Source organism: Natator depressus, chromosome 14, assembly GCF_965152275.1.
Source record: "Natator depressus isolate rNatDep1 chromosome 14, rNatDep2.hap1, whole genome shotgun sequence".
Classification (NCBI taxonomy): Eukaryota; Metazoa; Chordata; order Testudines; family Cheloniidae; genus Natator; species Natator depressus.
Window position 1 is genome coordinate 46,026,008 of NC_134247.1, and position 12,308 is coordinate 46,038,315.

Below are 12,308 nucleotides of genomic sequence, written 5' to 3' on the forward strand. Positions count from 1 at the left end.
GCTGCCGGAGCTCTGTGGGTTTCCTGATTTCTTCACAACCTCCTTCCTCTTCCCCTCAGCCCTTGGGAGCAAGGCCCCTCCCCAGAGACAGATGCCCCCAGAGGCCCCTCTCCCCGGATCACCCCCCCGGGCTCCACCATGCGCCCCCAGCTCTTGCCCCTGGCCCTCGCCCTCCTGGTAGCGGTGCCCTCGGGGGCTCAGGAAGGTAAGGAGCAAACCCAGCCATGGGCCTGGCCTCTCTTGCCAAGCGGGGTGGGGCTGGGGCTGGGCTTGGTTGGCAGTGAACGGGGCAGGAGGCTCAGGGCTTGTCCCAGTGCTTAGGGGTCCCCGTATAACCAGCCGCCCCACCCCAGAGCTGGCTGCATCTCAGCCCCGGGGGAGGTTTCTCTGGGACCCCCAGACTTGCCAGTGCTAATTCCCTGACACCACCCGGGGGACCTCCTCGGGGCATGGCCAGTCCTGGCCTAGCTTGCAGAGGGGCTGGGCGGGGGGAGTGAACGGCGGGTGCCCATGACCCACAGGGCATAACACGTCTCGGAGCGGCTGAGCCGGGGCGGGCTCAAACCCGGGCGCAAAGGGGGCCCCAGACTCGGGGCATGGCCCCGCTGCAGCGGAAGCTGGGGGCTGCGTTCGCCTGGGGATGGGGCGTCCACACTGGTTTGTGACCCGGACCCAGGCTCCGGTGTCTCCGCGACGTCTGGCCACCCGTGTCCCAGACACCCCGGCCACTCTCGCCAGGGGCGGGCATGGGGGCGGCGCGGGGTAAGGCGACTGGCGGCCCCCCCGCATCACGAGCCTGGCGGGGCTGCGTCCACACTGCAGAGCAACGGGCCCCAGACCCTGGCTTGACTCCAGCTTGGCCCCTCCATCCCCAGGACTTGGGCGTCGTGCGATTCGGGTGTAGACGGACCCTTGGCGGCATAGCTGGTTCTCCTGCAGGCCGGGCCCCGGCACGAGACCGTCCGAGCGAAGGGAGCCGGCTGCTGGGGGCCATGTGCCATGATGGCCGTGGGTGGCTTGCCCTGCGTGCAGCCTGGCGTGCTCCCCTCGGCATCCTCAGGGACGGACGCAGGGCCGTAGCCGGGAGCCGATATTAGCTGCCTCGCCCGGCCCGCGGTGGGTAAATACTGCCAGGGCGAGGGGCTGCCTGGGGGGGCTTTGTTGGGTTACCGGTGCCGAACGGTCACAGGGGGACCTCTGTATGAATGTGCCCCACCCCAACGCAACACTGGGCAAGGGGATCCCTGTATAATCAGCCACCCCACCCCAGAGGTGGCTGCATCTCAGTGCCAGGTGAGGGGTCCCAGTCTCTCCAGCGCTCGGTTGGGCAGGATCCTTCAGGCTCTGGTGTTTGCAGGCCCAGAGGTGACGAAAGAAGCCGGCTCGACTGTCAATCTGCCCTGCAACCTGATGGGGCCGTTGCTGACCTGGCAGTGGATCCCGCGCTACCCGGTCTGCGCTGGTGTCAGCGGTGGGATGAAGACGATCTACACAGTGACGGCGGCTGGGGTACACGACGCTCTGGAGGGGAGATTTCAGACGCGGCTGCGTCTCCTAACGAGTCAGGGATCCCCAACCTACGTCCTCAAACTCCAAACCCTCTACATGAACGACTCGGGGGTCTTCTTCTGTGCCAGCCCCAGCCAGACTGCCCTGCCCATCTCTGTGACCATCACGCCTGGTAACAGCCCAGCCAGGGGGCTGGGAGCCAGGACTCCTGGGCTCTCTCCCTGGGTCTGGGAGGGGAGTGGGGGCCTAGTGGTTAGAGCAGGGGGGCTGGGAGCCAGGACTCCTGGGTTCTCCCCATCTCTGGAAGAGGGGGAGGGGGTAGAGGATTTTGATGGGGTGCTATAGCCCAGCCCAGGGGGAGCAGCCAGCTGGGGGGTGGGTCGTTAACTGGATCATCATTTTTGGCTCTGTCCCACAGGCTGCCAGGCCGGGGTGTCCATCAAAGGGGTCCCCAAGGAGCCGGTCGTGGAGGGAGCGTCTGTGTCCCTCTCCTGTACCCCCTGTGGGGAGCAGGGACCCACGTCACCCCCAGCAGGGGACGCCACATGGCGCCTCAATGGGAAGCGGTCCCCAAACTCCACTGCCCCTCGGCTCCTGAGGTCTAACAAGGTGACGATAACGGATTTCTCCAGCCAGTTCGAGGGTCTGTGGAGCTGCCACCTGCCTGGGGATCCCCCCCGGTCTGGGGGCTACTGCCTGGAGCGTGACCCGGGGGCACACGGGACCCAGGAGAGCCCCAGCCCCAGCCCCACCAGTCCAGGTGTGTGGATCTCCCCGTGCCCTGCGCCCCCCTCGCTTCTCCGCCCGATTCCAGCTCAGCTGGGGGTCAAGGGGGGCAGAAATTAACGGGCACCTGCCCTGGGCGAAGGCGTTCTCTGCGGCTGTTACCCAGCTCCCACCCAGACCTGGCCGCATCTCGGTGCCGGGCAAGGGATCGCTGCGTAAGCAGCCCCCCGCGCCCCGACCCAGACCTGGCCGCATCTCGGCGCCGGGCGAGGGATCGCTGCGTAACCAGCCCCATGTCCTGCCCCAGAAGTGGCTGCATCTCGGCGCTGGGCGAGTGATCCCAGCTCCAATTCTTTCCCTAGGCCCCAGTCCCACCCTGCTCCTGCCTCTGGTCGGGGGCTGCGTGGGGGCCGCTCTGGGCCTGCTCCTCGTGGGCGTCGTTGCGGTTATTTGCCAGAGGAGGCGCCGACCCAAGGATGCCAGGTACGGTTTGGCAGTGGGGAGTGGGGCGGTGTTTCTATAGGGGACAGGGGAGCGACTGGGGGATGAAGGGTGGGGTGTCCGATGGGGGCAGGTACATATAGGACAGCCTAGTCTGTAGGGGAAGGGTCCAGGATGGGGGCCATAGGGACCGGGAGGAGGCAGACAACGACGGAGGTCTGTACCCCGGGTTGGGCTACGTCCCATGGGGTGATGGGCAAGGTATAGGGGGAGAGTTCGTCTATAGGGGCTATGATGTGCCTGGGGCCGTGGGTCCAGCCTGGAGTCTATAGGGCAGGGCATTCTCTAGGGGGGGAGTGCAGGAGGGGGCGAGGCAGGCCGGCCGCGATAGGGGGTTATTCCATGGGGCCGAGCCAAGCCCAGGGGTTTCTCTGCCGTATGGAAATTATCTCACGATTCCCGTCACCCCCCCAGGGTGACCCCCATGGTGACGGAAATGGACGGAAAATCAGAACAAGCAGGTGAGATGTGAGGCTGGGGAATGGGGCCTGTCCCCTCTAGGGGGCGCCGGCTCCCACCCGGCCCCAGGGCGGGGACTGGCTGGCTCAGGGGGGCAGGGAATGGGGCAGGGGCCTCTAGGGGGCGCCGGCTCCCACCCAGCCCCAGGGCGGGGACTGGCTGGCTCAGGGGGGCAGGGAATGGGGCAGGGGCCTCTAGGGGGCGCCGGCTCCCACCCAGCCCCAGGGCGGGGACTGGCTGGCTCAGGGGGGCAGGGAATGGGGCAGGGGCCTGTCCCCTCTAGGGGGCGCCGGCTCCCTGTCACAGAGTCCCCGGGCGATGCTCGGGAACTGCTCCCCACGAACCGGGCGGGATCTGGGGGAGCCTCCTCTCTCGGAGCCGATTGTCCCCAGCTTTCAGCCTCCCCTGCCCCCCCGGGCGCTTCCCGCAGCGCGTCCGCCCGGGTGGGGTCCTGGGGGGGCCGGGGGGCCCTGCCCCCCAACCCTGCAGACAGACGGGACTCTCAGCCCCCCGGGAGCACAGAAGGTTTCGTCGGCGACAGGAACACGGCGCAGGGCAGAGCTTGTTAGCACAGAAATCAGGGACTTTCAGCCACGTCCGTCTTAGGGGGCCCTGGGCCAGACGCCCGGGACCCCCCCGTCCAGCCCACCCTCGCAGACCCCCTAGCCTCCAGCCACCCCACCTCCGACGCCCCCCTTTGCTCCTGCTTCTCTTTGTCTCCCTCCCCGGGTGAAAGCTGTCACCCGGTCACACCCCCCTCCTGGGTCCCAGGTCACACAGGTGCAGACAGCTGGGCAGCCTCACCTGCCGCCGGGCCCCCGCAAAGCTCACCCCCCCAATTCCCACCCCCAAAGTATCGGTGCAGCACACAGGGAAACTGAGGCACACACCGGATTAGTCTAGGACAGGGAGACTCGCATGCAAAATAACGAGCTGAATAAAACCCCGCTTCGTCACACTCCCATCTGGCATCAGGGCAGGGAATGGGGCCAGGGGCCTGGCCCCTCTAGGGGGCACTGGCTCCCATCTGGCCGCAGGGCGGGGGGCTGAATGACCCAAACCCTGGGCTCCGTCATCTTTCGCTTTCTCTCTCCCTTCCCAGTTGAGCATCCTGGCCCCACGGAGGCTGGCGGAGCCGAGCAGAAGCCGCCGTCCTCTGACCCCCCTGTTGATGAGGTAACTCCCCTGGCAGTCAGGGTGGGGGGCTCAGCGGGGGCGCTGGGAGCAGGACGGGGGCTCGGCCTGGGGCAGCAGGGGGTGCTGGGCTGCGGGGGCTCAGCAGAGGGCGCTGGGAGCAGGACAGGGGCTTGGCAGGGGGGCAGCAGGGGGCGCTGGGCTGCGGGGAGCAGGGCTGGGGGTCGGTAGGGGGCGGGGGGCAGCAGGGAGCAGGGTTGGGGGGATCAGCAGGGGGCTCTCCCCAGGCAGTCAGGGTGGGGGGCTCAGCAGGGGGCGCTGAGAGCAGGACAGGGGCTTGGCAGGGGGGCAGCAGGGGCCGCTGGGCTGCGGGGAGCAGGGCTGGGGATCGGTAGGGGATGGGGGGCAGCAGGGGGCGCTGGGCTCAGCAGGGGGCGCTGGGAGCAGGACAGGGGCTTGGCAGGGGGGCAGCAGGGGGAGCAGGGCTGGGGGTCGGTAGGGGGCAGGGGGCAGCAGGGGGCGCTGGGCTCCGGGGAGCAGGGCTGGGGGTCTCAGCAGGGGGTGCTGGATGGGGGCTCAGCAGGGGGCTCTCCCCGGGCAGTCAGGGCTGGTTGCAATGCGACCCCCAGGGGGCGCTGTGCCACGGGGCGCTCACTAGGGGGCGCTCTGCCGCCAGCTGGCTCAGGGGGTCGCTCGCCCCCCGGGGCCTTAACGCGTCTCTAATGCCCGCTGTGTCCTGCCCGCTCTCCGCAGGGCCCTGAGGGGATCCAATACTCCACCCTGCACTTCCCGGCGCCCCACGGGAACGGGGCCGGGGCCAGGTCGGAAACCAGCCCGGCCACCATCTACTCCAAACTGGCCACCGGCCACGGCTGAGCACGGGCGCCTCTGGGGCACGGCCAGGCCCCGCCTTGGGCAAAGACGCCCCCTTTCCTGGAGACTCCCTTTGACACCCGGCCCTCCCTGCAGTTAATTCGCTGGTCCTGATGGGAGCGGGGGAGAATTGGGTTGACAATATTGTAGGTCCTACATTATGTATCGTAAACAAGCCCCGCCCAAGTGGGGCTGGGCCCACTATGAAGTTTTCCGCTGCTTCAAATGGCCACAGACAGGAGGAGGGGTCCCCTCAGACTCATGGCGTAGGTCCTACATTGTGTGTCATAAACAAAGCAAGGTGTAAATAAAGTGGGAGTTGACGGCGAATGAAATTTTCTAAGGCTTGAAACAACAGGAGGGGGGGAGGGAATAGGGCCCAGGAAACTGTTGCTGAGGAGAATCAGACACGATCCACAAACATTATGGTAGGTCCTACATTATGTACTGTAAACAAATCAAAGCATAAACAAAACATGCACGAGTTGTGAATCATTCCCCCCCCCCATTGGTAGAAGAAGATCAGGGGCGTTTCCCATGAGGAACCAGTCCCCCTCCATTACAGTCCACGGAGAACAATATTGTAGGTCCTACGTGATGTAAACAACAGAAACTGTAAACAGAGGGAACCTAGTCTTCGCTGGTCCCAGTGGTGGACTACCAGGGAGAGGAGTGGGGCTCCTGCTCATGGCAGCCAGCAGCCTGCTCTGCGGGACTGCCGAGAAGAATGGCGTCGGTCCCCCCCTGTGTACTGTACAGAAACCTGCATGTAAACACCACCCGTACTAGCCCCAAAGGGCGTTTTCTGCCTCTCCCAATGGCGGGGGCGGGGGGGGGGGGCGGCTCTCTTATATTGTGATGCCCTGACTACAATATTGTAGGTCCTACACTTTTTTATTGTAAACAAACCCAAACATCAACGAAAGGGGATATTTTTCATTGATTGCATCATCAGACAGACGGGGGGCTGGGTCCAGTGGGACAAGTTCCATGGGAACTGATCCCTCTCTCATCCTGTCTCCTGGGGAAAATAGGGTAGGTCCTACCTTATGTATCCCAAACAAACCAACCTGTAAACAACGACAGGAGGAGGCCGTGCAAAGCACCTTAAGGCTTCGCCAAAGGGGAGGAGACAGGGGAGGGATCCCCCACAAATCCTGCCCAGTCAGAACCTTCCTGTAGGGCCTACGTTATGTATGGTAAACAAGCCAAGCTGTAAACAAAGTGGGTCAGTGCCGTGTGGACACAGCACCTGGGGAGCGGAGGCCTCAGTCCCGCTGGGGCCTGAAAGACAGGAGAGGAGAGAGGCAGATGTCAAGTGAGGCAGAGAAACAGAAGGGCGGGGACAGCAGGGGGCGCTGGGCTGCAGGGGGCGGGGCCTGCAGGGGGCGCTGGCGTTAAAGGGGCAAGTACCTGCCGGCCGGCCGGCCCCGGGTTTTCCAGTGCACGTAGCCGATGGCCCCGAGGCTGGCGCTGAGGAAGAGGAAGGTGAGGCCGCAGCGCACGGCCAGCCCCATCATCCCGCAGCCGCTGCCGGGCCCGGAGCCTGCCACGCGAGAAAGAAGCTTGTAGCAGCCACCAAGCCACCTCTGAAATGCGGCCACCTCTGGGGCGGGGCACCGGGGCTGATTACGCAGCGATCCCTCGCCCGGCGCTGAGATGTGGCCACCTCTGGGTGGGAGCTGGGTAACAGCCGCAGAGAACGCCTTCGCCCAGGGCAGGTGCCCTTTAATTTCCGCCCCCCTTGGCCGGTCACTTGACCCCCAGCTGAGCTGCAATCGGGCGGCGCAGGGCACGGGGAGATCTACACACCTGGACTGGTGGGGCTGGAGCTGGGGCTCTCCTGGGTCCCGTGTGCCCCCGGGTCACGCTCCAGGCAGTAGCCCCCAGACCGGGGGGGATCCCCAGGCAGGTGGCAGCTCCACAGACCCTCAAACTGGCTGGAGAAATCCCCTGTCGTCACCTTGTTAGACCTCAGGAGCCGAAGGGCAGTGGAGTTTGGGGGTCGCTTCTCATTGAGCCGCCATGTGGCGTACCCTGCTGGGGGTGACGTGGGTCCCTGCTCCCCACAGGGGGCACAGGAGAGGGACACAGACGCTCCCTCCATGACCGGCTCCTTGGGGACCCCTTCGATGGACACCCCGGCCTGACAGCCTGTGGGGCAGAGCCAAAAATGATGATCCAGTTAACGACCCCCCCCCCCCCCGCTGGCCGCTCCCCCTCGGCTGGGCTATAGCACCCCATCAAAATCCTCAACCCTCTCCCATTCTTCCAGAGATGGGGAGAACCCAGGAGTCCTGGCTCCTAGCCCCCTGCTCTAACCACTAGGCCCCCACTCCCCTCCCAGACCCAGGGAGAGAACCCAGGAGTCCTGGCTCCCAGCCATCCTGCTCTAACCACTAGTCTCCCACTCCCCTCCCAGACCCAGGGAGAGAGCCCAGGAGTCCTGGCTCCCAGCCCCCTGGCTGGGCTGTTACCGGGCGTGATGGTCACAGAGATGGGCAGGGCGGTCTGGCTGGGGCTGGCACAGAAGAAGACCCCCGAGTCGCTCATGTGGAGGGTTTGGAGTTTGAGGACGTAGGTTGGGGATCCCTGACTCGTTAGGAGACGCAGCCGCGTCTGAAATCTCCCCTCCAGCGCGTCGTGTGCCCCAGCCGCCGTCACTGTGTAGATCGTCTTCATCCCACCGCTGACACCAGCGCAGACCGGGTAGCACGGGATCCACTGCCAGGTCAGCAACGGCCCCGTCAGGTTACAGGGCAGATTGACAGTCGAGCCGGCTTCTGTCGTCACCTCTGGGCCTGCGAACACCAGAGCCGGGTGGGTCCTGCCCAACCGAGCGCTGGAGAGACTGGGACCCCTCGCCTGGCACTGAGATGCGTAACAGTTGAACAGAAGTTTGGGACAGGAAGTGAAGGGTGCATCCAGCCGAAGCCGCAGGGGGAGATTTTTAGGGTGACAGGAATGGGCTCACCAGCTCTGGGATTTTGCTGGGACCCTGGGAGTTGGGCTCCTTATTGGGCGCCCTGGGGCCAGCGCTGATGGCCAGGGGAGAGCGTCCGCTGCTGAGACCCCCACTGCCCCGGCTGAGCCCCCACCCACCCAGTGTGAGATCCCAGCCCCACGGCCCAGTCGGCTCCTTACCTTGCTGAGCCCCCGGGGGCACCGCTGCCAGGAGGGCGAGGGCCAGAGGCAGGATAGGGGGGTGCATGGTGGAGCCGGGGAGGGGTGTGAGCCGTGGGGCAGGGAGAGGGGTCTCCGGGCACAGGGTGTGTCTGCCTCTGGGCAGGGGCGTTGTTCCCACGGCTACAGGGAAGAGGAAGCTGCAGCCAGCAAACCACAGGATATGACACAGGTTCTTGTTCAGTAGCCGTCCCCTGCTGGGCCTAGAACCCAGGAGTCCTGGCTCCCATCCCCCCCGCTCTAGCCCCTGGGCCCCACATCCCTCTCCGAGCTGGGGGGGGAGAACCCAGGAGTCCTGGCTCCCAGCCCCTCACCCCAACACCCAATTAGCTCCTGGTTTTACCCACTTGCTCAGTTTTCCCCCACCTAGTGGTTTGTCCTGGTGCTGCAGCCGCAGGATAATTGTGAAGGGGCAGGGTGCAAAGCCGGGGGTCGTGGGTTCAAATCCTGCCCTAGGCGGGTGGGCTCAGCGTAAACTCTCCTCCTTGTCAGTTGTCCCTCAGTTGGAGCGGAGATGCAGCCGCCTCTGGGGTGGGGCGCAGGGGGCTGGTTATACAGGGATTTCTCAGCCAGTGCTGAGATCCAGCTAACTCTGGGGCGGGGCAGCTGGGTGGCGCTGCACAGAAGTATGGGGCAGGAAATGAAGGGGAGCTGTGTCTGCCTGGACCTCCTCCCCCCCAAGCTTGGGGCCAGGCCCAAAGGCTGGGTTTGTCGAGGACAAAAGTGACATCACAGACAAGAGGGTTTCAAGGGCAGATTTTAATGTCACAATCAGTTAACCTGCGGAACTCCCCACCACAAGATTGACAGAGATTTACAGCATCTTTCAGCTGAATTTCCCATCACCTGGGAGCCGGGGTGTGAATTGAACTAATGAAGGGGGTGGAGAGAAGAGAGGAGTGGAGCCGGCTTGAGTGGGGGTCAGAAAATAGTGGCATAGACAGTGGCACCATGGGGGGGAGGGGGAGTGGGTGGGGCACAAGCCACCAGGGGGTGCTGGACTTCAGCATAAAGCAGGGTGCCTGGGACCTGGGGAGAGAAGGGTTAATAAAAGTTACAGAGATTTCCCCCTGCTACCCCCTGCCCTGCCCGTGCCCCTCACTCCCGACCCACAGCCCCCTGCCAGCCCAGCTCTACCCCCCCCCCTCTACCGGTGCCCCTCACTCCCGACTCACAGCCCCCTGCCAGCCCAGCTCTGCCCCCCCCAGCCCTGCCCGCGCCCCTCACTCTCTCTCACTTTGCTTTCCCCTCTCTGTGGCACGAGGCGTCTTTCGGTCGATTTGGCTCCGAGCCGGGGCTCTTCCAAGGGGGATAAACTGGGCCCGGGGGCTCCTTGGCACAGGATGGAGAGAAGGAGGAAATGAAGAGAGAAGCAGGGATGGGATAGTGGGGGAGGGGGGGAATCGAACCAAGGAGCCGGTTGACCTGGGGAACCACCCACCCCTGGATTCTTACAGACTGAACATGGCTGGGAAGGTTACGGACCCAGTGGCTCGGGCAGGGGACCTGGGATCCCTTCTGCACTCAGATGGGGAGGCGGGACACCGGGGTAGCTGGGCCCAGGGCTCCGACCTCTGGTGGGAGCGGTGGGATCCCGGGGTAGCTGGGCCCAGGGCTCCCGACCTCTGGTGGGAGCGGCGGGACACCGGGGTAACGGGCCTGCGGGTGGGGCTTGGGTTTATTTCTCTCTCTCACCTGTTTCATTCTCTCGTTTGTTTTGATTCCGTCGGTTCCTGAAAAAAGAAAATGGGAAAGATACACGATGAAAACACGATTCCCCCCACCCTGATCCCCGGACTCCTGGGTCCCTTCCCCCATCCTATGGGGCTACCACTCCCCAGACTCCTGAGTCGCTCCCTCTTCCTCTCCACCCCAAGCTGGGGCTCTGCTCCCTGGACTCCTGGGTCCCTCTCTCTCTTCCCTCTCCATCCCCTGCTGGGGGTGCCGTTCCCCGGATGCCTGGGTCCCGAACTCACCTGCCCCGCCTCCGTCTCCACAGGCGCCAAGTGCCCAGCCCTGCCCCGATGAGAACCAGAACCGCCGCCGGCACCACGACCCAGATCCCCCGCTCAGAGCCTGGGCCTGTAACAGAGGCAGGGTCAGAGCCGGCAGGTGGCACCGTGGGGCAGGTGTGTGTGTGTGTGGGGTGGGGGCTACCTGCGGCCCCGAGAGGGGGCGCCACGCAGAACTCAAAGCCCCCGGAGGAGGCGTGGAGGAGACGGCATTCCCAGCGCCCCACGGCCGCCCGCCGGGACGGGTCCAGCCGCACAGTAGCCCCCTGCTCCCTCTTGGTAGCCCAGCGCCGGTTGCCCAGGGGCTGGGAGTCGAGGAACCAGCGGAAGGAGGCCGGACCGGCCAGCGGGGGGCAGCGCTGGCACCGGAGGGTCATGGCCGAGGGGGACGTCTGGTTGGAGGAGACGGTGAGGTTGTTCCGACAGCCTGTGGGGGCAGATGGGGGTCAGCAGGGGACGCTGTGGGGTGCAGGGTGGGGCCCTGGCTTGGGAGCCATACGGTGACCCCAGTGTTGGCGTGGGGTGGGGGGGGGCTGTGGGAAGCCCCTGGTGACCCCAGCACGGGGGTCTGGCCTCACCTCCTGTCACCTCCAGCTGGATGGGGGGCTGGGCCCCAGACTCCCCGAGGCAGAGGAAGGTCCCCGAGTCGCTCATGCCCAGGTCCCGGAGCAGCAGGGACCCCAGGGCGGAGGGGTGGGGGTCCAGCCGCCCCCTGAACTGCTCCAGGGGGGGCTCCGGCCCAGGGGGCAGCCGGGCGATTTCGAGCAGGTCTCCGGGGACGCCGGCGCATTTGGGGTATCGGGGGGACCAGACCCAGCGCAGCCGGGAGCCCGAGGCCCCACAGGGCAGCAGGATCTGACCCCCGGCCTCCCGCACCTCCAGCTGCGGGGGGGAACCTGGAGGGGGGAGAGGGTTAGCGGTGCCCCTCCCTCCCGACCCACAGCCCCCTGCTAGCCCAGCCCTGGCCCCCCCCCCAGCTCTGCTGGTGCCCCTCCCTCCCGACCCACAGCCCCCTGCTAGCCCAGCCCTGGGCCCCCCCAGCTCTGCCGGTGCCCCTCACTTCCGACCCGCAGCCCCTGCTAGCCCAGCCCTAGGCTTCCCCTCCCCCTGTAGCCCCCTGCTAGCCCAGCCCTGAGCCCCCCCAGCTCTGCCGGTGCCCCTCACTCCCGACCTGCAGCCCCCTGCTAGCCCAGCCCTGGGATTCCCCCCCCCCCCGCCAGCTATGCCAGTGCCCCTCACCCCGCAGCGGGCCAGGAGCCAGAAGGGCCAGCAGGACCCAGACGGCCGAGCCCATCGGTTCTGGGCGTCTCCCCGCCGGGGCCCACGTCTCGCTCCCAGGCGAGAACAGAGGTGGGGGGGGCGGATGGGGGGAGCCATCATGGTTCCTGTCCCCACAGCTGAGTCAGGGGCCGGGCCCTTATCACAGCAGCCCAGACTTCCCCCGGCCAGCCGCGCCGGAGTCTGCCCTGAGCTTGAACCAGCTGGTCACTACGGCGTTGACTCTGAACCCTAATGATGAGCATCACCACTGCTGTTCGTGCCTGTGAACGCCCCCTCCAGCGGCCACCGCTCGCCTCTCACTGAACTGCCCTCCTGGGGGCTGAAACGCCCCCCACTGCCCCATCCGCTCCTGCCCTGTTGACAAATGGCAGGGAATCATGGGGCAGAGAGTTCTCCAGGTGAAATCCAGCGTGTGACAGCTGCCCCTGCGAACCAGTCCCTTTATTGTGTGGCAAGGAGTTCCCCAGGTGAACGAGGCGACGCACGTCTCAGGAGACCAGCACAGAGACATCGGTGGGGTTCTGGGAGGCCCGCAGGCTAATGGCAGTGAGTTCCCCAGGTTAATGACCGGTCACAAGAGAGCATCCCCCGTCCTGTTTTGATCAGAGGCTTACAGGTTAATTAATGCCT

The 12,308-nt window shown here is 65.6% G+C and overlaps 2 protein-coding genes across 2 annotated transcripts; one reads left to right on the forward strand and one right to left on the reverse strand.

The window, feature by feature from the left end:
* The first annotated feature begins 138 nt into the window (after positions 1-138).
* On the forward strand, positions 139-5,524 carry LOC141998078 (uncharacterized). Its single transcript, XM_074970714.1, has 7 exons — positions 139-205; positions 1,358-1,681; positions 1,928-2,269; positions 2,598-2,718; positions 3,151-3,197; positions 4,298-4,371; positions 5,083-5,524. The coding sequence occupies exons 1-7, from the start codon at positions 139-141 to the stop codon at positions 5,203-5,205; spliced, it is 1,098 nt and encodes a 365-aa protein (XP_074826815.1). The 3' UTR covers positions 5,206-5,524.
* Positions 5,525-8,889: 3,365 nt separating this feature from the next.
* Positions 8,890-11,734, reverse strand: MPIG6B (megakaryocyte and platelet inhibitory receptor G6b). The gene is made up of 7 exons (XM_074970786.1): positions 11,637-11,734; positions 10,976-11,293; positions 10,543-10,824; positions 10,362-10,467; positions 10,081-10,118; positions 9,623-9,717; positions 8,890-9,414 (listed from the first exon to the last, which is right to left on the reverse strand). The coding sequence occupies exons 1-7, from the start codon at positions 11,689-11,691 to the stop codon at positions 9,307-9,309; spliced, it is 1,002 nt and encodes a 333-aa protein (XP_074826887.1). The 5' UTR covers positions 11,692-11,734; the 3' UTR covers positions 8,890-9,306.
* Between the last annotated feature and the right edge of the window lie 574 nt (positions 11,735-12,308).

What these genes read in the sequence shown, in the direction of transcription:
- LOC141998078 (XM_074970714.1), top strand. Translation starts at nt 139, where the DNA reads ATGCGCCCCCAGCTCTTGCCCCTGGCCCTCGCCCTCCTGGTAGCGGTG. An exon ending in CCCCAGCCCCACCAGTCCAG is followed by an intron (nt 2,270 to 2,597) that starts GTGTGTGGATCT and finishes TTCTTTCCCTAG; the next exon opens with GCCCCAGTCCCACCCTGCTC. An exon ending in CTGACCCCCCTGTTGATGAG is followed by an intron (nt 4,372 to 5,082) that starts GTAACTCCCCTG and finishes CGCTCTCCGCAG; the next exon opens with GGCCCTGAGGGGATCCAATA.
- MPIG6B (XM_074970786.1), bottom strand. Translation starts at nt 11,691, where the DNA reads ATGGGCTCGGCCGTCTGGGTCCTGCTGGCCCTTCTGGCTCCTGGCCCG. An exon ending in TGGAGACGGAGGCGGGGCAG is followed by an intron (nt 10,119 to 10,361) that starts GTGAGTTCGGGA and finishes TTCTTTTTTCAG; the next exon opens with GAACCGACGGAATCAAAACA. An exon ending in CAAACGAGAGAATGAAACAG is followed by an intron (nt 9,718 to 10,080) that starts GTGAGAGAGAGA and finishes TCCTGTGCCAAG; the next exon opens with GAGCCCCCGGGCCCAGTTTA.